This window comes from Daucus carota, chromosome 5 (genome assembly GCF_001625215.2).
Source record: "Daucus carota subsp. sativus chromosome 5, DH1 v3.0, whole genome shotgun sequence".
Taxonomy (NCBI): Eukaryota; Viridiplantae; Streptophyta; class Magnoliopsida; order Apiales; family Apiaceae; genus Daucus; species Daucus carota.
This window is the reverse complement of record NC_030385.2, coordinates 46,675,549-46,700,026: the sequence shown is the minus strand read 5'-3', so window position 1 is coordinate 46,700,026 and position 24,478 is coordinate 46,675,549. Positions and strand designations below refer to the sequence as shown.

The 24,478-nt window shown below is 31.9% G+C and overlaps 2 protein-coding genes, 1 long non-coding RNA gene and 1 other non-coding gene across 5 annotated transcripts; 3 read left to right on the top strand and 1 right to left on the bottom strand.

Moving 5' to 3' along the window:
* Nucleotides 1-1,540: 1,540 nt before the first annotated feature.
* Nucleotides 1,541-12,073, top strand: LOC108220173 (transcription initiation factor TFIID subunit 6). Of its 2 annotated transcripts, XM_017393863.2 has the most exons (13): nucleotides 1,541-1,815; nucleotides 2,052-2,209; nucleotides 2,725-2,811; nucleotides 2,902-3,003; nucleotides 3,115-3,223; nucleotides 3,472-3,575; nucleotides 3,659-3,796; nucleotides 3,942-4,037; nucleotides 6,976-7,100; nucleotides 10,491-10,623; nucleotides 11,070-11,195; nucleotides 11,288-11,402; nucleotides 11,569-12,071. In XM_017393863.2, the coding sequence occupies exons 2-13, from the start codon at nucleotides 2,084-2,086 to the stop codon at nucleotides 11,955-11,957; spliced, it is 1,650 nt and encodes a 549-aa protein (XP_017249352.1). In that variant the 5' UTR covers nucleotides 1,541-1,815; nucleotides 2,052-2,083; the 3' UTR covers nucleotides 11,958-12,071. The 2 variants fall into 2 exon arrangements, with proteins under 2 accessions (XP_017249352.1, XP_063950671.1); XM_064094601.1 differs by lacking the exon at nucleotides 2,725-2,811 and having other exon boundaries at nucleotides 1,675-1,815; nucleotides 11,569-12,073.
* An 895-nt stretch (nucleotides 12,074-12,968) lies between these two features.
* On the top strand, nucleotides 12,969-13,671 carry LOC108222092 (uncharacterized). The gene is made up of 2 exons (XR_010292270.1): nucleotides 12,969-13,132; nucleotides 13,242-13,671. It is a non-coding gene; the product is annotated as an uncharacterized LOC108222092 (transcript).
* A 3,407-nt stretch (nucleotides 13,672-17,078) lies between these two features.
* On the bottom strand, nucleotides 17,079-17,786 carry LOC108220633 (uncharacterized). Its single transcript, XR_001806765.2, has 2 exons — nucleotides 17,625-17,786; nucleotides 17,079-17,444 (listed from the first exon to the last, which is right to left on the bottom strand). It is a non-coding gene; the product is annotated as an uncharacterized LOC108220633 (long non-coding RNA).
* Nucleotides 17,787-20,931: 3,145 nt separating this feature from the next.
* Nucleotides 20,932-24,415, top strand: LOC108220411 (putative receptor-like protein kinase At3g47110). The gene is made up of 2 exons (XM_017394171.2): nucleotides 20,932-23,738; nucleotides 23,854-24,415. Exons 1-2 carry the CDS (start codon nucleotides 21,068-21,070, stop codon nucleotides 24,213-24,215), a joined length of 3,033 nt encoding a protein of 1,010 aa, XP_017249660.1. The 5' UTR covers nucleotides 20,932-21,067; the 3' UTR covers nucleotides 24,216-24,415.
* Nucleotides 24,416-24,478: the final 63 nt, after the last annotated feature.

Genomic DNA, 24,478 nt, shown 5'->3' with positions numbered 1-24,478 from the left:
ATTTTTTTGACTCGAAAACTTCGGTCTGAATTATTCTCCCCATTCCATTCCGGAACAGAGTTGGTGTTGTGGGAGGATTGTAGTTGACTAGTTGCTTTAAAAGGGAGATGGGGAAGAAATGATAACATGGAATGATGCATGAACAAATAGGTGGTCCATTCGATTAGTGGGCTTCGATTGGCCTAGCTCAGTGTAGAGGATAATCGAACATTATGGACTCGACCCGTACTGGGCTAGGTGGTTGTTGCTAGAGTGACCAACTGACAACTACTAGACACCTTTTCTTTCCTCTCTTTGTTCGGTTGAGTACTAGGGATTTTTAACTTCTTTAACAGGAGTGAAAATCAGCCGCAGAAACTTGTTCCGCATGCTGATTAAATTATTTAGCACTTGCAAGGTGACAAAATTAATACGAATATAAGCCGTTTTAAATATACTCCTCCCGTTTTCGTTTGCCACTTGCGCCTACTCTTGATCATAGGAAAAGTATTAGATACTGTACGTTTTTAGATATTTTTCCTAAATGTATTATTAGTTCACATCATACTAATAATAATAATATTTTCTTATACACATCAACCTATCACGTTATTTGAAAAAAAAAAACTAAAAAACTTTGAGATATGTAACACTACGCAAAATTAAAATGCAACCTTTTAATATTTGGAGAGTGATGAAAGGATTTCAATGGATATATGATACCCCAGCTAGAGTTCTGAATCTACTATCTCATAGAGTACCAAGAAATTCATTTGTCTTTGAATATTATAAGATATTAAATAAAGTTATGTGAATATAGTCAAAATTTAAAGTATAATTTAAAATGTTAAATGAATAATCACATCTTAAAAGTTAATTATAAATTTTTATCGAAGATGACACTATATCATTGTTAATTTAGGTCGAATATAAATGACTGTATATCGTTTGAGTTTAAAAAATCTTTAATTTTTTTATTGAATATATCAAGATGTGACGTATAAATTTTGATTTGTATTAAATATAACAAATTTTATTAATAAAAGATTTTCAAAGTTTAGAATGAAAATATATTTACAAAATTTAGCCCGAATCCACTTTGCGTTGTAAATTAATAAAAGATATTTTGATAATTATTATTAATGTATTATAATATTGTTAAAATCTGGATCGATACACATTCCATAATCTCTTGAGCCTATTAATATTGTTTAATTTTATTGATGAATCTAAAACTAAAAGAAAAATACTATTATTAACAAATATTTATTTTATTAAATATATTATTTCTAGGGTCATGTTCAAGAGAGCCATTAGAGATAAAAGGTTCTACAGCAGACTTCGCATGCAAAAAATGTCAACATCTATATATTAATAATATTATATTTTAACATTATTTTTGTTCACACGCAACAATAAAAAAACATTAAAAAAATATATTTAGATTTAGATGTTAAAAATTTATTTATAATCAAGAGTTGTGGATCAATTTTAAGAACCGATTCTGTATCGTTATTTACAAGTATGTATAAAATAAAAGTCAGTTGAACATATAAAAAACGGGGAAAGCTCTACATAATACACAAAATACACACACATTGCGTGTATTATTTTCTTGAACGAAGTGGACGACGAACCGGGGAGTTTTAAGTTTGAACTTTTGCAATTGCACCCTTTAATCTTGTAATAAATCTTGCTCCACCTATACACACTCTTTCGATCTACATTGTTATATCTTTGTTGGCATTCATCTTCTGGGCTACAATTACCCTTCTTGATCAAGATTTGTCAATTACTAGCTGCTGACTACAAATTACTTGCATAATTGCAGCCAAGGTAACAAAATCTCTTGATTTTGAGAAACCACTTTTGCGTTTTAGATGAATTTTGTTTTTTTAATGTCTCCAAAGTGTTTGATGGAATGCCTCAATGAGTTTTTTTTAGCATATGGTGGTGAAATTTGTTGGAATGAGTTTTGTGGTTAAGTGGGTCGGAGCTAATTGGTTTAGTTATGTGGAAGATAGATTTATTGAGGGCTGAATTGTAGTGCTTACGGTTTTGTTGCGTTTCAGGAGTGGAGGCTTTAGGTCTGGACGAATAGAATATGAGTATAGTGCCAAAGGAGACGGTCGAGGTCATAGCTCAAAGCATGGGTATTAATAATTTGACCCCGGATGCAGCTCTTGCACTTGCTCCTGATGTGGAATATCGTATGCGGGAGATTATGCAGGTATTCAAGAAATGGCATCTTTATTGGTCTTCTATGCATAGTATGAATTAATCATTAAAATACTTGTGAGTCGTATTGGTAGTTTGAATACCTGATCGATGTTCTTTAGAAGAAATTAGGGTCAGGGGTTTTAAGATGCAGCACGTAATTGGAATACTTGTCTTTTACCTGTCCATGAAAGATTTTAATTTTGGAACGCTTATGCATATAACCTCTGTAATAAAACTGTTTGGAGTTAAAATCTCACTTTAAGTTTTACTTGAATAATGTCAGAAATTCAACTTAGCAGTGTATTTTAGGTCAGTGATGCCTGGCTTGATATATTTTCTAGAAATTTGGGCATTTAAATTTTCACACTGGTGGTCAAGTTTGACACAATATTAATATAGCTTATTTATTTTTTCTCCGATAAAATATTTCTTATATGTTATCAGAACATGTTTACACGTTGTGGGAATAGTATTTGAGCAAGTAAATAGATTAAAGCTCACTTTCCTCTTATTTTTAAACTGTAGGAGGCGATCAAATGTATGAACCACTCAAGAAGAACAACATTGACGACAGATGACATTGATAGTGCGCTTAAATTGAGAAATGTTGAGGTCAAATTTCAAAAATATGTGCTCATAATAAAGACTTTCTTGGTTTTGATTGAATGGTTTGTATCTGACTTGTGGTGATATATAACTCAGCCAATATATGGATTCGCGTCCGGTGATCCTTTACGGTTCAGACGTGCTCTTGGACACAAGGATTTGTTCTACATTGACGACAAAGATGTGGATTTTAAAGATGTAAGAATTGTTTAGTTATGCCAATTGGCAATTATAACTAGTCGGATAAATTTTCTGTTCTTTTTTATGTCCCATCATGTATTCATGTTTCCCAATTAATGTGACACTTAGGTAATTGAAGCTCCTCTGCCTAAAGCACCACTGGATACTTCAATAGTCTGTCATTGGTTGGCGATTGAAGGTGTACAGCCGGCTATTCCAGAAAATGCTCCTGTAGAAGGTCTGTCTTTAATGCAGAGATAGAATTTCCTAGCTATTTTTTTTTTAATTTTCATGCAGTAGAGTGTGTAATACATGTGAAAGTAGAATATTAAATTTGGGTGATCCATAGATACTAATTAGTGATACTCATACGGGGTCCAGATTTATGTACCTTACGGCATTACTATTGTCATGGATCTTGTTCAATTTCCATTTAGTTTAATCTGTAATGTCAAATTGACTGTTAATTTTGTTGCTTATTTGCAGCTATCACTGCTCCTCCAGAGACAAATAAAGCTGAGCAAAAGGAGAGTGAACTACCTGTTGACATTAAATTACCTGTAAAACATGTTCTGTCCAGAGAGCTTCAGGTCTCACGCATTATTTCGTCTGAGTAGGTTTTGCGATATTTCTCTATACGAATGCTAATTTAGCTTTACCTTTTCTGTTGCAGTTATACTTCAACAAAATTACTGAACTCACATTAAGTAGGTCTGATTTGGTCCTCTTCAAGGAGGCCCTCGTGAGCTTGGCCACAGACTCAGGTCTCCATCCTTTAGTTCCCTACTTCACTTGTTTCATTGCAGATGAGGTATTCTTGAAGCTACAATATTAATAACACTGGATAAATCTATATTAGTATACCTTCTACTCCTATAGTCCTATTAACAAAGAAGATGAATATATAATTGTTTGGCACTAAAACCAAGTCTTGTATTTTTTTTAATTGCCATTAGGTTGCACGTGGTTTAACAGAGTTTAATGTTCTGTTTGCTTTGATGCGTGTTGTTTGGAGTCTTCTCCAGAATCCTCACATACGAGTAGAACCTTATGTAAGTCTATTGCTGATTCATGTGGTTTTGTGATATTGTGCACAAGTACTGAATCACTTTTTATATCTGTTTTAATGTAAGGGTCTATTAGGCATTGGTGAAAACATCTGCCTAAGTCTTGTTGTTTCTGGTGTTCAGATAAGCATTAGGTTGTGGTTCTTAACCCTTTTAGCTATATTCTTAAGTTAACATAAGATTCTGGGTTGCTGAAGAAGTTGAGACTGTGAGAGGACCTTGTAGTGCCCAGTGTTGTCAAAAGAAACTCTCTATAGCCTAGGTGCGAGGCATGCTTTCTTAGTGCAAGGCGGACATGTTACAGAAAATTTTAAAATTTATAACTTAGGCATATATATGGCTAGAAATGCTAATTCATCACTGTGCTATACTGAAAGTTTCAGTTGGATCACCAGCCTAAAAAAGCTTACAACCGTATCATAGAATTGCAGTGAACTTTCAATCACATTAGTGAACTCCAAATTACTTGCACAACCGTCAATGCGTTGACTATTAATGGAGATCCTTTAAATGATGCACAACATGGCCCCATGTCATCGTTTAGGTCTGAAATTATAATCTTTAGCCTAATTCATCACTAAACAATCTGCCAACTTTCAATTAGGTCACCAAGTGGGAAAAAAGTTAAAAAAAATAAAAAATGTTTTAATTTTTAAATTTAATTAAATTGTAACAATGCAAAAATAAAAAAATATTTAAAATCTCTTACATGATTTATAAGCATGTAGATTAAGACTAGATGTGTTATATTACTCCCTTTGTTTGTATTTATTGGATGTTTTAGAGAAGTGTATTTGTTTGTAATTATTAGTCGTTCTTTGTGTCCAATGCAATTTTAACCATCTCATTCCTTAGTTGCCTTTATTTATTATCTATATATTTATAATCAGATGGTATGAAAGGTATGTAAAATACGGGGGCATAAATGTAAATTGGTGCCTTATTAATGACAGTTTAACTATTCCAATAAATTTTCTTAATACTTGTGCAACAACCTTAAACGTCTAATAAATCAAAACAGTGGGAGTATTTGAATATGTTTAAGAAAACAATTATACTTTTGATACAATTAATCGATATCAATAAAAGTTGAATAAAAATGTAATTAGCTATAAGCATTCATGTGTTTGTGTGTGTGTGTGTGTATAGGGGTGGGTTCTGGTACAAACTTACAAACTTTATGCGTTCAACACATATATAATTTGAGTTCAACATTTTTTACACATCGATTAAAATTGTGTTGGAGAAGTACATAAACTATTTTTTCAATGTAAGAACTAAGTTAAACGTATTATAAAACTAATATTTATGTTTCTAGACCCTGCCCAAACCCCAGAGGTATAGTTTAAGCATCTTTATAGATATATTCAACACAATGATAATTAGTGTTCTACACCCGATGTTACAAATGTGTTGAATGCACGATTTATTTATGCGTTATTTTTAAAAAATGTGATGTTTTTTCAAGAATGTTCAACATGGATACTTACTATAACAAAGGATTAACACGACGGGAGAATAAAAAAAAACTAAAAAAAAAAAACTTTGTAAGTTTGTAACTTAAAAAAGTTTTTATTTGATCCTATCCCTATATATATATATATATATATATATATATATATATATATATATATATAGGGTAGCACTCCATAGCATACCCTCTTATATGGAGTTACGTAGCACACCATTATAAATATATTAATAATATATATTCTATTATATTTTTTATGAAATATAATTGCAAATTTTGATTATTAAACCGAAAATGAAGTTATACAATTTTTTTATTCCTAAGATCATCTAAAATTATGCAATATCTCAACATGATTCTATAACAGAATAATAATCATCCAAAATTATTCTGTTGTAGAATCAGTTTCAAAAATATACTTTTTTTAATCAAATTTTAAGTGTTAAATTACTTAAAATAGATTTATTTTATAGTATTCTATATTAGAATCACGTTTTATATATATTCTATAACAGAATTTATAATAAAATTGATGATTTATAGTGGCGCACTATGTAACTCCATATAAGGAGTCCCTCTCTGGAATGTTGGCCTATATATATATATATATATATATATATATATATATATATATAGTATAAAATAATTATATTTTAATTTAAAATTTAATTTAATTTATAGTTTTTGAAAAAAAATAAGTTGATGACCTTATTGAAAATAATACAAAGTTCAGTGGTGAATCGCTGTTAATTGAAAATAATACAATTTGCATTTACTAATCCTAGCCTATCTTTCCATTATTTTCCTTCGTTATATATTCTAGATCCATCTTGTTATTAATATCAAGTGCCCCATCAGTAATTTGATTTCGGATTGAGTATTTAAGTTAATATCCTTACATCACTTCATTGTAATATAAGCTATATTTTCATTTGTTGTTTATGCATTGAACAAAACTTATATAAATAATGATTGTCATTATACTAAATGTTAGTTGACCAGAATTTTTTCATTATTAGTGAAGCTTCTTTAAGTTTAAAAATTAGATAAATTATGAAACGTATTTGCAGGAATTTCCTACTATTTTCTTAAACTTTAATATTTTAATATATTTAATTAGTAACTTGTATTAATATGTTATTTATAATTAAAAATAAAAATTATTTTAAAAATATTTTTTTGTTAGCTTTGAATCACATTGTAATGGGAAAAATATATCCTAGTGTAAGTAGTCTAATATTGTCATATTATATTCAGTTCGAAGTGAAATCGAACCAAACAAAGTCATATATGAAGTTCTGGGTTTAAGACAGAGAACAAAATTGTTCCTTTTGTTTTCTTGCTGGAAGTAGATACAGGGAAATACATTTGAAATGAATTCTGACTTTTAGGCAAGTGGACATCACCAAACGAGGCATAAGTTCATGAATGTAACACTTTCATTTTTAACAGCTACATCAGTTGATGCCTTCAGTTGTAACCTGTCTTGTGGCAAAAAGGTTAGGCAATCGGTTGGCAGACAACCACTGGGAGTTGAGAGACTTTACAGCAAACCTTGTAGCATTTATATGCAGAAAGTGAGTTTTTTCTTTCCTGTTCCTTTTTTTTTTTTGCCTACACTTTCAGTTTGTATTGCATATTTCTGGAACATTATAAACTACATCTGTGACTCTTAATGCTCCCAGACTGAGAGCATTCTTTCAGCTAGCTGCCGTATGCATAAACTATACGTCCATCTGTGATTGTGACTCTGCCATGGTCTAACAATCCACACTTCCCAGTGTCATTCATTGCTGATAAAATCATCTTTCAAATTGTACAACTTCGGATATACCTTTTCTCACTGTCATTTATCTATCCACTTACCTTTTGTAATTTATACCGAGAAATAGTTTCTTTATGAATACAAACAGATTTCTTTCTTAAACATGCTTATTATCAAATGTTGACTGTTGCTTTTAAACGAAATGGGTCTCCTTGTATTCTTTCTTGTTTCTCCTCTATACTTATTTTTGTACATACAAACACATATACTGATAATAGCATTTACATATGTAAGATTCTTGTATATATATACTTATGTTTATATAAAATACATATCTTTCTTCTGATTTATATTAGTATGGTTTAAATTATGTGTTTACTGATTTATTTCCTGTTTTTATCTGATTGTAATAAATTTATTATTTATACTTTCAATACATATTATTGATTATACATTTACATGTATTAAATTACTTGGATGCCGATTTTTTTCCTGTTATAATCTGATCGTATATACTTATAATACATATCAAATGGTTATAGTGGCTGATACTGATTAGACACCTACTACATTTTCTATAGTATACGGATTGCTAACTTTTAAGTGCATAAACTTAAGTATACTGATTTGTGATACATTGTTGAGGATTGGAAGAATATGTTTTTGTAAATCTTGACAAACAAGAAGAAGAATAATGGACTAAATTTGCATTTTTTTGTTAACTTTAAATTATGCTGGAGTTGAATCTATATGATGAAGAGTTTGGTTGCTTTATCATATGTGACAATTTAGTTTTGCTTATAAATATTATCTTATTAATAAGTTTATAATCTTTTGCGTTTTATACCATGCATATAGTATATTTATTTGCCTTCTCGCATTTCGTTTAAGCCCCAGGAGGCATTTGCGCTTCAATGTGTATCTCACGTTCAATAACACTAGTCTCGATCTCTAGTTGTTGTAAATGAAATTAATTTGTATTATTACTATATATTTATATATTTGCACATCTATATCAATATCCTAATCTTATAGCATAAACATTAATAATTTTAAAAAAAATATTAGACTTCAAACTAATTCAAACCTATAAAATATATATTTTAATTTGGGTCCGTCACTGGGAGGTTCCCTTATAATTAGCAAGGCTAGGCCATGCAATTTCGTAAACAACATGAAAATTTAATAATTGGGTTCTTATTATCTTGCACCATGTACGAAAGTACATGATTTAGTGTCACATTTTATATTTCAGCTCTCGTACACGAAATAAACGAATGACAATTTTGAGTGGCCTTTGTTGTGTTAGTTGGCTTTGCACTAAGCTAGTCTCGGCCCCACAATCCCGTAAATAACACAAACACTTAGTGTTTTAGGATTATAAATCTTGCACCAAACAAGAAAGTCCATGATTTAGTGCGGTGTTTTGGTTTTTATTTATGGTGCATGAAAATATTTTTATTAAATATTTACTATATTTACAACATCATAATCTATAACATTAGAAGGAATAGATGTTAACATGGTTAAGAGTAAGATTAGATTTCAAAGCTAATTAAAAGCTATAAAGTTTTTATTACAATATCAAAACTAATACTTTAATATATTTATTTTTAAAATTGTAATAATATGACATGAAAAGTACCCATATAAAATTAATGTCGTCTTAGGGTTTGGGGTTGCTTGGATGCATTCATTTCGTGTCACATATAGCTAAGGCATTTTCGACATAAAAAAAGAAAGCACGCGATATGACACAGGTTACTTCTATTTATTATACAAACATGTAGATTCAATGGCTTGTAGTTTTTTTTATTTGGCATTTTAATGCGTTTATTTCAATTTCAGCACTATAATAATTTTTGAAAAATTTTGTTTGAGCCTGTTTGGTGTGGTGTTAGAGCATCTCCAGCAGTGTCTAAAGGAGGTTCATTCCCCAAATATATGATAAACAATTCAATTTCGAAACAATAGGGACTCTATATTGATTGATAACTCCAACAATGATCCCTTTTGTCTTCCTTATTATTATAATAATAATAAATTCAAATTCTTTTAACAAAAAGATAACAAAAAAATATGGGAAAGAGTGTGCAAAAGGTGAGAGTTGAATATTTAAAAAATCAAATGAGGAATGAATTAGGGATTGCCTATTTATGAGGAATGGAAGTTGGATCCTAACGTTTAGGGAATGAGTAGGGACTCTGCTGGAGTGAGTTTTTGTGCATATTCCTCAAAATTATAGTTTAGGACCTCATATAGCTAATCTGCTGGAGATGCTGCTGGAGATGCTATTAAGCCGCGAGCTTAAAGTGATTTTTGACTTGAAGTCATACAATGCAATGCATTTTTGTGTAGTAAGTTGATAAGGGACTTAAAGTTGAGAAAACAACTTAAAGCAATATGAGGTATCTTTTTGAACAACTTACTTTATTTGATAAATTTTAATATTATCATTCACAAATACAACTTATAAATTTTGATTTTAATTTTCTATTTTTTACAATTCATAAGTCACATACTTAAAGTTGAAAAAACAACTTAAACCCAATGATGTACCTTTTTGAAAACTTATTTTATTTGATAAATGTTAATATTATCATTCATGTATACAACTTATTTTTTTGTTTTTTATGTTAATATTTTTATCAACTCATTATTTACATGAAACAAGGAAATTACCCAACATACTAAGTTAAAATTTTCAGCTTTCACTTCTCACTACAGGTAAAGGGTTTCTAGGGGATGGGTGGTGAGATGCCTGGATATATATAGAGAAATAGATTGTATATATTAACTATAAACATAATAGATTTTATATGGTTTAAAGACATTTCTCCCTTAAACTAATGGTATCCGTTGATCTGATGGTATCTGACGAAAGCCCCCTATCTGCTTAGAAATTAATAGTACAGCACAGGTCATTAAAAAGCTAAAACTAGAATAAAGCCCTAAAACTGTAAAAATTTTATAATATAAGCCATAAAATTGCAATTTACTCAAAATTATATTCACTCATGTTTAATAGGTGGCACAACTTTTATTAACTTGTTCTGAAAAGTTTTACCTGAAAGAGAGTTTGTGTTATGCCTGAGTCCCGTCAATATGTGGTACAATGTTCTGCAATGACACATTTCAGTGTTGAGGTATTCTTTGCTTTGCATTATAATTACCAATAAGTTGTTTATATTTTTTTTTGTAGATTTGGACATGTCTATAACAGTCTCCAATCACGGCTTACTAAAACCTTGCTCAATGCTTTTTTGGATCCAAAACGAGCAATGACTCAGCACTATGGGGCGATCCAAGGGTTAGCAGCACTAGGGCCTAATGTGGTAATCTCTTATCTCAACTCACTTGTGAGAAAGAATCCTCAATCGCACGTCATTTGCATGAAGGTTATTTTAAATGTACCAACAAAATGGACATCGAATGTGTAGAAGTATTATAGTTTTCTTACATAAAGTAACCATTCTAAACCATGAAAAGCTGACAATGTCTTTTTTCTTCTTCACTCTGCATGGTTAGACTTTAGAGTAAAGGTAATGTGGGATAAGATAAATATATTCCTGAGCTTATTGTTCCTTAAACCATGCTCTAGTACTGATCATAAATCCCAAGTTTAGGTATATTTAACTTCAGTAGTCTATGTACTTAATGGTAATAGTTTATAACCACCAACAGATTTGTTCAAGAAAATAATCTTTGAATCTATGTACGTCTCTCTAAAACTTTGTAAGATTTTTTTAGTGTTGCATTCTTTGACATTGCAAATGGGCAGGTTCGACTTCTTATATTGCCAAATCTTGAGGCCTATCTGAAGCTACTTGAACCAGAAATGCTTTTCGAAAATCAAAAGAATGAATTGAAAAGATACGAAGCTTGGCGTGTCTATGGTGCCTTGCTGGTTAGTATGTTAGAGAATAAAAACTTGTTCTCTAGAATCTGCTGTCCAAAAGATGTGTTTGTACTGTTGTAACAAAGCCTTTCATATTTCAGCGTGCTGCAGGTCAAAGCATATATGATAAACTTAAATTGTTTCCGCCTTTAGCATCCCCTCCTGCCCATGTTGTCTTGAGGCCTAATGCAAGGGTTATTACCTCAAATTTGACAAGTATGTGGACTTTATTGTTTTGAATTTGCTGATTGTGCCATGTGTTATATATTTTTGTTCATTCTCTTTCCCTGCATGTTCAAACATATGATGTTTTCCACAATTTAGATCAATCTTTGACCATTTGGTTGTCTGACCATTGATTACATTTGAATGTTCATCATAGATAAACACACAGCAAGCACAGCAAACACCGATGATATGGATATGGAACATCAGTCTCCTCTAAAGAAGGTCGCACTTGAGGGTGCTATAGTTCCAGTGTCAAATAACTCTTCGCCACATGATATGGAAGTAGAAGCAAGACTCCCAGACTCTTCTGGTGCGTCTGAAGCAAGTCCGCCATCATCATTACAGACCCCCAACGAAAACAATAAAAGCAGCGAAGGACGAAAAGATAGGGGTGAGAATGAATCTTTAAGGATGAGAGCTTTGCTCAATCAGACATGGAAGGAGGATTTAAAATCTGGGCAGCTTTTGGCTAAACTATATGAACAGTTTGGTGAAAGGATTTTCTCTTTTATTCCAACTCCGGAGTTGGAGTTATTTCTGTAACCACCGGAAAGTATGTGATATTATATTTGCAAGATTTAATTAAATTTGTATATTTTCCTTATTACAAAAAAATATAGCTTTTCAAAAACTCCCTGGAGCTTTTGCGTTTCGTTAGTGTAATGCTTAGTTTGAGTTTTATGGCGACGGTGGATGATCCGGTGAGGTTATACAAGAATTATAGATCTCATTGACCCGGACCCATCACTTTATTGCTTATTTGCTAAAATGTTAGAAGTTTTTATTTACGTGGATTTTTTTTAATATTTATATTTTATTAGGTATAAATTTATTAATACAATAATAGATTATTGTTTAAAATGATTTTTACATATTTGTAAGATTAAATTTAAGAGAAAAATCATTGAAGAATAAAAGTTTTTTAACTTCTCATATGATAATTGAGTTTTTGTAGAGACTGAGACATTTCAAAGAGCTAATATCTTTCTTAAGAAACAGAAAGTAAATCATTTTGGAATATATAAATTATATGGACGAAAAAGCATACAGGTGCAACTTGCAAACATATTTTGACAAGATATGTATCTGTTTATCTGTCTCCCATCATTTTCAGTTTCCTGTAATTCAGTTATAGTAAAGCAGAAAGTGATTTGAAATAAAAAAATAATCTAAAGTCCGAATCATTTTCAGTTTCCTGTAATTCAGTTATAGTAAAGCAGAAAGTGATTTGAAATAAAAAAATAATCTAAAGTCCGAAATTGATAGAGTATGTTTTTGAATAATTTATTTCGTTTTTATAGTTTATATTATCAAATATAAAAAATCATATTTATAATTTATATTATCATTCAAATAAATAATCTTTTAACTATATTTTTAATAATTTATAAATTAATTATCATATAAATTAGTTAAAAAAAGAGTATAACTTGGTCATTTTAAGTCGTGAGTATTTTAATTTAAACCGAGAACACCAGCAGCCACCACTTGCAAAGTGAAATCACCCTGAGACACACACATGATTTTTATGAAGTGAGTAATATATACTCACATAAAGAGGCCTTTTCTTCTCACCCCTTGTATTGCATTTCAAAGAATACAAAGTTCAATAAAAATGGGTTCCAAAATTTCCCTTCTGCTTGGCCTGTCAATTGCTTTTGCTCTTCTCATGAATTCAGATGTTACAGCAAGAGAGCTAGTCGAAACTGCTACAAAGAGTAAGTCTTATGAGTGGTTATTTATCTCCCTTTTCTCCATATTTTTACTTTACTATATACAATACAAGTATTGCAAGTACTTATAAGGCAGTGGCTGTTAATTATTTAGACACAGGGCGTCGCCTACTAGACAACAGTATCTTTCCAAGACCGAGCGTTAGCTACCCTGGAGGGGGAGGAAACCCTTACTACAACCGAAACCCCTACTACGGTGGATGCTATTACTCCTGCTATGGAAGGTGTTGTTCTGAAGCTGAAGCAAAAGCACTCAAGGCCACTACTACTCAAGTTAAGCCTCACAATTAGGTCGAGATTAAAGAACTGCATGCATGTGTGTTACTGTATTATACATAATACTCCTCGTCTTTTACCCCAGATTTACGTCCCTAGTCATAACCAGGCTCCTATTCCTTATGAATACTGTCGTTTGTAATAATAAATACTCAGATGCGCGTATGCGTCGTCTTAGGTTGTAAATATGGTTTGTGGTTTGATAGGTCATGGTTAAATGAGAAGATTCTCAATATTTTTACTTTTTATTCACAATAATGAAATGGCTGTACAAATGTTTTGGGTGTTGCTGAATGCAGATTGCTATTTGGCCGAAGATATTGAAGAATATGTGTGTTTTTCAAGAAAAATATTTATAATAATTAAATTGATCAAATTTTAATTGAAATGTACATATATTAAATAATTAAAAAATTTGAGAAACGTATTATTAAAATTTATATTTATTCTATTTAAAAATGTAATTTTTTTGATTTTTAAAATTATAAAGAGTAATTATTACTAATCACTGATCTATGACCAATGTGATAACATAAAATCAAATAATATAAAACCAATGTGATAAAATATGCTTTCTCCGTTATTTATGTTTTTCTTTCAGAGATCTCAATTACCTCAATTTTTAAACTTTCAAAGAGTAAATTTTATAATATAAAACTAATTTTACCCACCTTTTTCAGTATATAAATTAATAAATATTAATGAGTCACGATTCGATTCATTTTTTCTCGTTCATTTATACATTTTTTAGCAATATAGCATTATATATAATAAATCTCTCCGGAGTCTGTGAACATTATTCTACAAAGAATAAAAATTAAATATAAACAAAAGTGTTCAAAATCTGAAAAGTGTACCAAAAAAGTTCTTCTAATAAAGATATCTATATACGTAAAGATCCTGTTGTGTACTGGAGCAGAGAGGGTTCGTCTTGTGTTTTCCTCCCGAAGATAAACCTGATTCTATCTTTGGTTTGTATGGTTGTAAACTTTCTGACATTTCACTAAACTATCGTTCTTAAGAAAATAAAACTAAATCGTTTTGGATTATATAAATTATATGGACGAAAAAGCATTGAGGTGTAGTTTCCATCTGTCGTTTTGCCGTGAGAAATCAACCAAGTGAAACGTGCAAAGACTAACGATTGCTCCAAGACCTGAGTAGACTCAAGAGTCAATGTAATTATGTAAACCAACAAAATTTGACAAGATATATCTGTTTATTTGTCTTCCATCATTTTCAGTTTCATTGGCAGGACGTGAATATTTATTTATATGATAAGTCAGTTATAATAAATCAGAAAGTGATTGAAATTAAAAAACAAATATGGAATCCGAAATTGATAGAATATCTTTTTGAATAATTAATTTCATTTTTATATTTATATAATCATTCAAATAAATAATCTTTTAATTATAATTTATTATTAACTTTTTAATAACTTATAAATTAATTGTCATATAAATCTATTAAATTTCAAATAACTCAAAATTTACACTTCTTGATTAACTTCTAATTTTGTCATGTTAAGTCACAATATTTTAATTTTAGGATTGGCGAGTGTGTGCTAATGATCACATGCTAAATTCTAAATTTGATGGCCTGTGGGCTAATGATCACATGCTAAATTCTAAATTTGATGAATTTAGCTTATTTTTAATTGGTAAACTCCTGCATATGTAGGGTGCACTATTATTAATAAGTTGTAATTATTAATAAATTGTCGCCAATCGAAATGAATTAAATACATAAAATTTGATGTTAAGTGTGTGACACACTATAAAAAAATAGTTTAATTTAAATAAAAACACCAGCTGCACCACTTACAAAGCGAAATCACAAAGTTACAGAAAAATGGGTTTCAGAATCTCCCTTCTACTTGGTCTGTCAATTGCTTTTGCTCTTCTCATCAGTTCAGAAGTGTTGCAGCAAGAGATCTAATCGAAACTGAAACTGCTATAAAGAGTAAGTCTTATCAGTCTCTTCATGTGCTTATTTACTTATCTTCCTTTTCTCCATCTTTTTTCTTTATTATACAATACAAGTATTGCAACTACTTATAACTAATTATAAGCGAGTGCCTGTTATTTAGACACAGGCCGTCGCCTACTAGCACCTCTGATCGATCCAACACCGAGCGTTAGCTACCCTGGAGGAGGAGGCCCCTACTATAGAAGAGCCCCTTATTACGGACGAGCCCCCTACTACGGACGATCCCCCTACTACGGAGGCGGCGGCCGAGGAGGTGGATGCTATAACATCTGCTATGGAAGGTGCTGTTCTGCAGCTGAAGCAAAAGCACTCAAGGCCACTACTACCCAAGTTAAGCCTCACAATTAGGTGGAGGACCGCATGCATGTGTACTCCCTCGTCTCTCTCATTTCTTTATAGTTTCCCGTCCTCTAAAGTAAACAATCTAGGTGCACAGAGGAGTACTTGATAGCTAATTCTTCATCACAAGTAGCGGTTTTACTCCAGATTTACGTCCCTAGACGAATCAGGCTCCTATTCCATACGAATATTAATGTCATTTCAATATCTGGTAATATTGAAGGACTCAGATGCATGTATACATATTGTTAGGTTGTAAATCTGGTTTATGTTTTGATAGGTCATGGTTAATTAAATGAGAGAATTCTGAATGTTTTTACTTTTTATTTACAGTATTAAGATGGCTCTGTTAGCGTTACTTATAAGTTTATTTGAATGTCAGATTTTTCTGTCTACAAGTTACTTATAAATTAAGTCCTAACGTGTCTGGAGTTTATTTTGAAAATTGCTATTAAACTATTCGATGTAGAAGATATTAGGCATGAGCGTTTAATATGTAAGTGGTGATTGGTATTTATCGGTGGTATTAGTGTATGATATCCACTGCGGTGTGGTATGCAACGATAGCAACAAGTAACAAGTTGCCGAGCGCGGTCAAGAGAGTAGGGAAGAGCACAGCGGTACTATTCAGTTCCACAACACCAAAGAACTGATGTTGTATAATTTACCAGAGCATAACCAATTGTACTAGTTAAAACGTATAAGTAAAACATAATAAAATGATATAATTGACTTTTAGATAATGAAAATTAAAGGTGTGCTGGACTCACTTCTGCTCTAAATATTACAAAAAGGAAAGTATGAAGAAGATGTCAAAAAATGTGATGGATGCATAACCTGCTGGAAACGTGATGGGTTTCTGCAAAAATATAACTAAATTTCAAGTATAACAAAAACACACTTTATATATTAAAATGGCAAAGCAAGTTACAATATAAGCTACAGCTTTTTCTTTCTAACACACAACTAGAGCTTCAGCTCTTTTTTACAACACACCGAGCGAGTGAAATAGAAAACACAGAAAGGAAAAAGAAAAGAGCCGAAACTCTAGTTGTGTGTTAGGAAAAAAAACTGTAACTTATATTGTAACTTGCTTTGCCATTTTAATATATAAAATGTGTGTTTGTTATACTTAAAATTTAGCTATATTTTTGTAGAAACCCATCACGTTTCCAACATAACCCATCTGGTTTATCATATTTTCAGTGATAAACTAGCTAGTTATTTAATTATTTGTGTAAAGATACATTAAAATGTATTTTTCTTTAAAGCACACATTTATTTCACAAACATAAAGTGTGCTGTACAGCTCTCAAATATTTATTTCGATAAAAAAATTAATATTAAATAAATATATTTTTTTTCCCGAAATAAGTCAGGAAAAATAAGTGCATCCAAATCACCAAGTGATACATGCTTGTTTTGAGTTCAAGCATTTTATTTGTAAGTACTGAGTGCTGCAACTTATTTGTAAGTATTAGTAATATTACAAGTACGTATATGCTTCTAGTGGCCTCTAGCTAGTTGTGAGGTGCTTTTGCTTCAGCTTCTTAACAACACATGCCATAACATGTTTTAACGCATGTTGGTGTTTTATAGGGCGTTGGTTTGTACTCTTCGAGTGCTCTGTCTCTTCCACCGACTACTCCGCGGTTGTAGTGGCCTCCACCATCTGAATCACCTCCCTCAGCTGCAATTCAGAGTAGTTATTTAAAGGTTAGGCATTAGCTAGCTTCAAACTATACTGCAAGTCTTATGTATATGCATGGTTCTTTTTCTTTTGACATAGCAATAATTATGTAGTTCGAGCTGAGGAAGAAAATAAAGACAAAAAAAAGATATAGATGTACTTATAATCATTAAGACTTACTCGTAGTCCTAGTTTCAGCTAATTGTCTAGCTGCAACTTCTGAACTAAGGAGAAGAGCAAAAGCAATGCACAGAGCAAGTAGTAGGAAACTTTTAGAACCCATATTTCTTTTTTCAACTTTGTAGTTGTATGAAATGAAAGTAGGTGCAAGAGCTGAATGGTGAGAAAGAATGGCATGTTTCACTTTCTATTTATAGACTTGGTTGGGTGTTAGAGTCAGCGTGTTTACGCGTATTCATCTGAATTCTCAATAAAAATATTAATTAGTACACAAAATTGGATAAGAAACATTCTTAAAATGAGTATGTGTTAAATCTTGATGGAAATTAATCCTCAATATATACATTATTAACATCAATTAAAACATTTCATCTCAATTATTATCTTATTTCATGCAAAATTTTATTTATTCTATTAACACAACTTCTGTTGACAAGTCTTAATGATAGTTTTTCAAATATATCTCCATAATTTCAATTTTCAAGGCTTGATTTATTTAAAACTTGGTTGAATTCATGTTTTCAAGACATAAAGTAGGGGTATTCCACCATTTTCAAGATATTAATTAGAGGTATTTAATGAAAAAGTTCATATAATCAATTATTCCTTGGTATGTGTTTTTTTTTTTCCAAAATGGACAGATAAAAAGGGACGGAGGGAGTACTTTCTAATTGTCTCATGCAGAATTCAGAAGATAAGAGACACAAGCGAGATAAACTATGTGTTGATTGACATCTAATCTGTTGTTGGTCAAACTTTCAGAATGATTATAACATTGTATCCTTGTCATATGAATTTCAGTCAAGTTCTCAATTAACTTCAATCAGGGAATGCCCTTGTAAAGTCATGACTTCCCGGCTGCCTTCCAGAAATAAATACGTTATGGCCATGGATATAATTGTTACTCCCTCCTAACTAAATTAGATGAACTCGTTGACTTCAGACACACACTTTAAAATCCATTTACCGTAGCTACATTTCTTATTTTTAAAATTTTATTTTTGCAAATAAAAATTTAAATATGAAATTTTCATTTACAAAAGAAAAATTAACAAAATAAATTTGGGAACTAGTCGGTCAATGCACCTTAAGTTACGTGCCTAAAGTCAACTAGGTCATCTAATTTGGGATGGAGGGATGGAGGGAGTAGTTAGGAAGAATTATAATTCAGTACTCCCTCCGTCCCTCTTTACACGTCCATTCTCAAAATAATTTTTGTCCCTATTTACATGTCCATTTATACTTTCAAAACTAATTTAATGATAGTTTTTCAAATATATCCCCATAATTTCAATTTTCAAGGTTTGACTTATTTAAAACTTGGTTGAATTCATATTTTCAAGACATAAAGTAGAAGTATTCCACCATATTCAATATATTAATTAGAGGTATTTAATGAAAAAGTTTAGACAATTAATTATACTATCTTGGTATGTGCTTTTTTTTCCAAAATGAACATGTAAAAAAGGACGGAGTATGTCTATTTTAATCTAAGAAATTAGAGTTCATTGAAATTGTATTTCAATGATTTTTTCGATTCATTTTCATGATCAGATCATTATACCTTCTTTCATAATCTTTAATAGTTGTAACGAATAATCTTAAGTTTAGATATATAATGGTGACTATATTGCAGTTGTGTAACTCATAAATTTGGTCAAATGATAGTTCGTACCAATATTTTAAGTAGTTGCAGACTTAAAAAAAAAATGAGTTTATAACTTTTCTGTTAAAAATTTATGTTAATATTAAATATGAGGTGTTAGCTCAGGGACATTTTCATACTTGAATAATATAATTTTTGATTTTTTTACCAAAAATACATATATAATAGTTCGATTTTATATTTAAAAAATATAAAACCAAATATATACATATATAAAATACAAAAAACAGCGCAACCAGACCGGAGAATGATAGTAATTCTTTTTCTTTGACAATAAAGGGGGAGCAACTTCCTGGCACAAGATTTTACATAGATTTTTCAATCCCTCAGCATGTAGTGTACAATTTTGACTTATTTTAGTCAAGAAGATTTTTTGTTCTTTGAAATGTGAGAAAGCTGATACAGCCACGGAAACAACTTTTTGTTCTTTAAACTGTCAGAAATGTAGATTGAGTCAATTTTTCTTGTTGTGCAGCTAACTCTGTTTTGGTATTACCTTATTTATGGGGCCGTTTCTGCGAATTTAAAAAAAAATTTGTTTAAAATAAAAAAATAGATTAAAAATGAGAATTAAATAAGTTAATAAAATATTTGAAAAAAAATAAAAGTTCCGGTAAAAAACTAGCATTCTAAGATTATTAAAAAATATTTATTCTTATTTATACAAACAAATCAAGAAAAAACAAAAGTTACATGTTAAATAAATAGGCCCGTATGCTCTCCACTACTTCAATAAAATTCAAGCTGTTTGTGTATGAATTAGAGCTTAGTATCTGCATAGTTCAAACAAGCACAGTATATACTTACAAAAAGAATGAACTTATAACTCTTACTATTTTTGAAACACTATTTTTCATTATTACACTCATTATCTCTCTATATTATATTCTTTTTTTATTAAATAAACACTATTACACCCACTACTTTCCTCCACTATCCCAAATCTATTAGTATTAAATATTGATAGGTCCCACATCTTCATCCACTTTTCAACTAAATTTACTACTTTTTTCTTGAAAATCAAACAAGGTCATGTAAAATGGGACGGAGGGAGTATAATATATATTACTGTGAGATCTAGTTACATACAGGTTTAAGATTTGGTATCAGAGGTTTAGACCGCGTGTCCAGCTGTTTAATTCATGTCAAAATCGATGATCATGGAATAATTTTACTGTCATAAACTTTTTTATTCATCTCGTTAGAAATTATAAAAAACATGATAGTTTTTCAAAAATAAAATTCATAATTGTGAATTAAATTCATATCATAACATGTATTTGATAATAATTAGTTTAGAAAATTAAATTTAAACATAGAATCAAATACCAACACATAAAAAATTTATATATCTGTAGTGTATATAAGCATATTAAAAATATGATAGTATAATTAAAAAATATATATTATAATAATAATTAAAAATTATTTAAACTCAAGTTTGACACCGACCATAATTCATAATCCAATATAATTTGTTCTCGTCCATATACAATTTTTATAAACCAACTCTTTTACGTATTCTTCCTTGCCTTGATGAAGATTTTTTGATGTTTGAAAAGTCCAAAAGCTTGCAACCACACAAACTTAAAGTCTTAAATGTCTGCAAGGGCAAAGAATAAAATTTCGGACTTAATTTCACACTTGTTCTTAGCAAAAAGTTTTCAGAATTATGTTTGGCAGTTACAAATAAAAATTATATTTGCTGTATGAAAGTCCACTGCCAGTAGTACCCAGTTGTTCCCCTCGCCATTCTCTCTTTTCTTACTGTGAAACCATGATCTTCCGATTTCTCATTCTCTTTTTTGTGGTCTCAGCAACATCAAAAACAACTTTGCTTGCATTTTCAAACAATGACACTGATCTACTGGCGCTGCGTGCTTTCAATGCTTCGATAGAGCATGATCCATTGGGTGCGCTAGCCTCATGGAACAATTCCATCCACTTCTGTCACTGGAATGGTGTTAAATGCAGCTCGCAGAGAGTAACCGAACTCGACCTCAGCTCGAAACAGCTGGTGGGCACATTGTCTTCTCATATCGGAAATCTCTCGTTTCTCAGGGTGCTTAGCCTATATGAAAACAACTTTCATGGCCTAATCCCGAATGAAATTGGTCGACTTTCGCGCCTACAAATTTTTTCCCTGGCGTCCAATTCTTTTGAAGGCAAATTGCCTACCAATTTGAGTCGCTGTGTAGATATCACATTAATTGCTTTGAGCAATAACCATCTACAAGGAGAAGTATTTCCCGAGTTCGCTTCTTGGCCTAAGCTTAATTTCTTTACTCTTGCCGGGAATAGCTTTACCGGATCAATTCCACCTTCAATAGGAAATATATCATCTCTTCGCGTTCTTGATCTATCCGAGAACAATCTACACGGGCATATACCTTTGGAAGTGGCTCATCACAAAAAATTGGAACGTCTTGTTTTCGCAAATAACAGCTTGTCAGGAATGATTCCCCTGCAAATATACAACATTTCATCCCTCTCTGATGTTGATCTAAGCAGGAATAATCTGCTGGAAGGAACGATTCCAGCAGATTTCGGCTTCACCCTTCCTCAGCTGACAAGTTTCATTGCCGGAGGCAACAGAATTTCAGGCCCGCTTCCTCCATCACTAGCTAATGCGTCCAATCTCGTGACTTTTGACATCATAGAAAACAGGATTACTGGGCCTATACCCAACAATTTGGGCAGCCTTTCGCAACTTGAGTGCCTAAATATCGGTGATAATCCACTTGGAGATGGTACGTGGCGCGATGATGACTTGAGTTTTCTTGATTCATTGGTTAATTGTACCAAACTTAGCAGATTAAACTTTGCAAGCAGTGGACTGAAGGGGAAGCTTCCTGATTCCATTGTGAATCTCTCCGCTGTGGAACAAATGTATCTGTCCGAAAATCACATCCACGGAAGCATACCACGTGAAATTGGAAAACTTGTGAATGTCTCAACACTTTCATTTCATCACAACCTATTAACAGGGTCCATTCCAGAATCAATTGGAAAGCTATCAAAACTAGGCGAACTAGATTTGGCAGAGAACAATCTTTCGGGAACAATTCCAACTTCCATTTCGAACATCACTCAGTTAGTTAGACTCCGGTTGAAAGGTAATATGCTCAACGGAAGCATACCTGCTGAATTGTTTAACATCTCAACTCTGGAGAGATTGTCCCTTGCTGACAACAGGCTTGGAGGGGAAATACCTGATAAAATTGTGTTTTTGTCCCATTGTAATTCTCTTAATTTGTCTCAAAATCTACTCAGTGGCGCACTTCCATCCAACATTGGAAGCTTGAAACAATTGGTTGAATTAGATGTTTCGAACAACAAACTAAGTGGAGATATACCAGCTTCTCTTGGTCGTTGTGTAATGTTGGTGACATTATACATGGAAGGAAACTCTTTTCAAGGTAAAATTCCATCTGCTTTCAAAGAATTGAAAAGTCTTGAGTTTCTGGATATTTCAAACAATAATATATCTGGGGATATTAATCCAAGTTTCTTTGATGAACTTCGTCTAATTAATTTCCTGAACCTGTCTCACAACAAGCTTGAAGGAGAAGTGCCTAAAACAGGTCTATTTTCAAATGTTAGTGCTTTTTCAGTCGTTGGAAATTCGAGGCTCTGTGGAGGCATTGCAAAATTGCATTTGCATGATTGCCCTCATAAGAACAAAACAATTTCAATGAGATTAGTACTAGTCCTAGTTTTTGTGCCCCTGAGTATCTTGTTAGCATCTCTTGCCTTGATCTGTTATCGGCGTCGAAACTCCAGAAACTTAGATGACCCTGTCCCAAACCCAATACTGGAGGACAACTCATATCTTAGAATTTCGTACAAAGACCTTTTTCTAGCTACAAAAGAGTTTTCTCCAAAGAATTTGCTCGGTGAAGGAAGATACGGTTCTGTTTACAAAGGAGTTCTTAAATCAATGGAACACGTAGTCACGGAAAACTTAGTTGCTGTGAAGGTATTGAAAGTTGAAGTAACTGGAGCCAGCAAGAGCTTTCTGGCAGAATGTGAGGCTTTGAGGAATATTCGTCATCGAAATCTTATCAAAATCATTACAACCTGCTCTAGCACTGATTTTGAGGGTAATGACTTTAAGGCACTGGTTTTTGAGTTCATGAGTAAGGGGAGTGTGGAGAACTGGTTGCATCCAAGTCCTTCCCATCAAGGAAACAAAGAAAACTTGTCTCTACTCCAGAGACTAAATATTTCCATTGATGTTGCCATGGGACTGGATTACCTACATCATCACAGTAGTCCAACTATCGTTCATTCTGACATAAAGCCAAGTAACATTCTTCTTGATGAGGATTTTGTTGCTCATATCGGTGATTTTGGTTTGGCGAGGTTTTCTTTCTCTACAAGTGATGTCAATCAAGCACAAATGAGTTCGACTAGTATACATGGAACAATTGGATATGTTCCTCCAGGTGACATTTGATACTAAATTTTTTCATCAATGTTTAGTATTCCTCTACTATTGAGTTAGAGGACACCTACATTTTACTTAAATTTCTGAATTAACGTTATTTAAAACTTATGCAGAGTATGGAATGGGCGGGGAGATATCTACAGAAGGTGATGTGTATAGCTATGGAATTTTTCTACTAGAATTTTTCTCAGGAAAACGGCCTACAGAATGCAGTGATGGTAGTAATCTTCATGAGTATGTGAGGAACGCACTCCCATATAAAGTAATTGACATTACCGACCCAAGGATTTTACTAGACCAGGAAGAACATGGCTTGGCCGCGAACAACAGAGCTTCCATGGAGGTATGCCTGGGTTCAATATATGAAGTGGGGATATTGTGTTCACAAGAGATGCCACAAAATCGCATTGACATTGGCGTCGCTATTAAACAGTTACATGTGGCAAGAGAAAAACTTCTGCAGCTCATACAGTAACCAAGCAGAGAGTGGCAATCTTTTCAACAATACACAAATATAGGCAATTAACTCGATTTATACACTCCTGATATGACGAGGAATGATTTGTACCTATGTATTTCAGTTTTCTATCCTTTTACACGTGTAATTGTTTATCAGTATGTTACTCAATTTTAAACCTTGATTAATTAATATGTTACCGTTATGTTTCCTTGTTACACAGTGTGCTAACACATGTTTGTTCATCCGAATTCCCATTTTTGTGAAATTGATTATGCAAA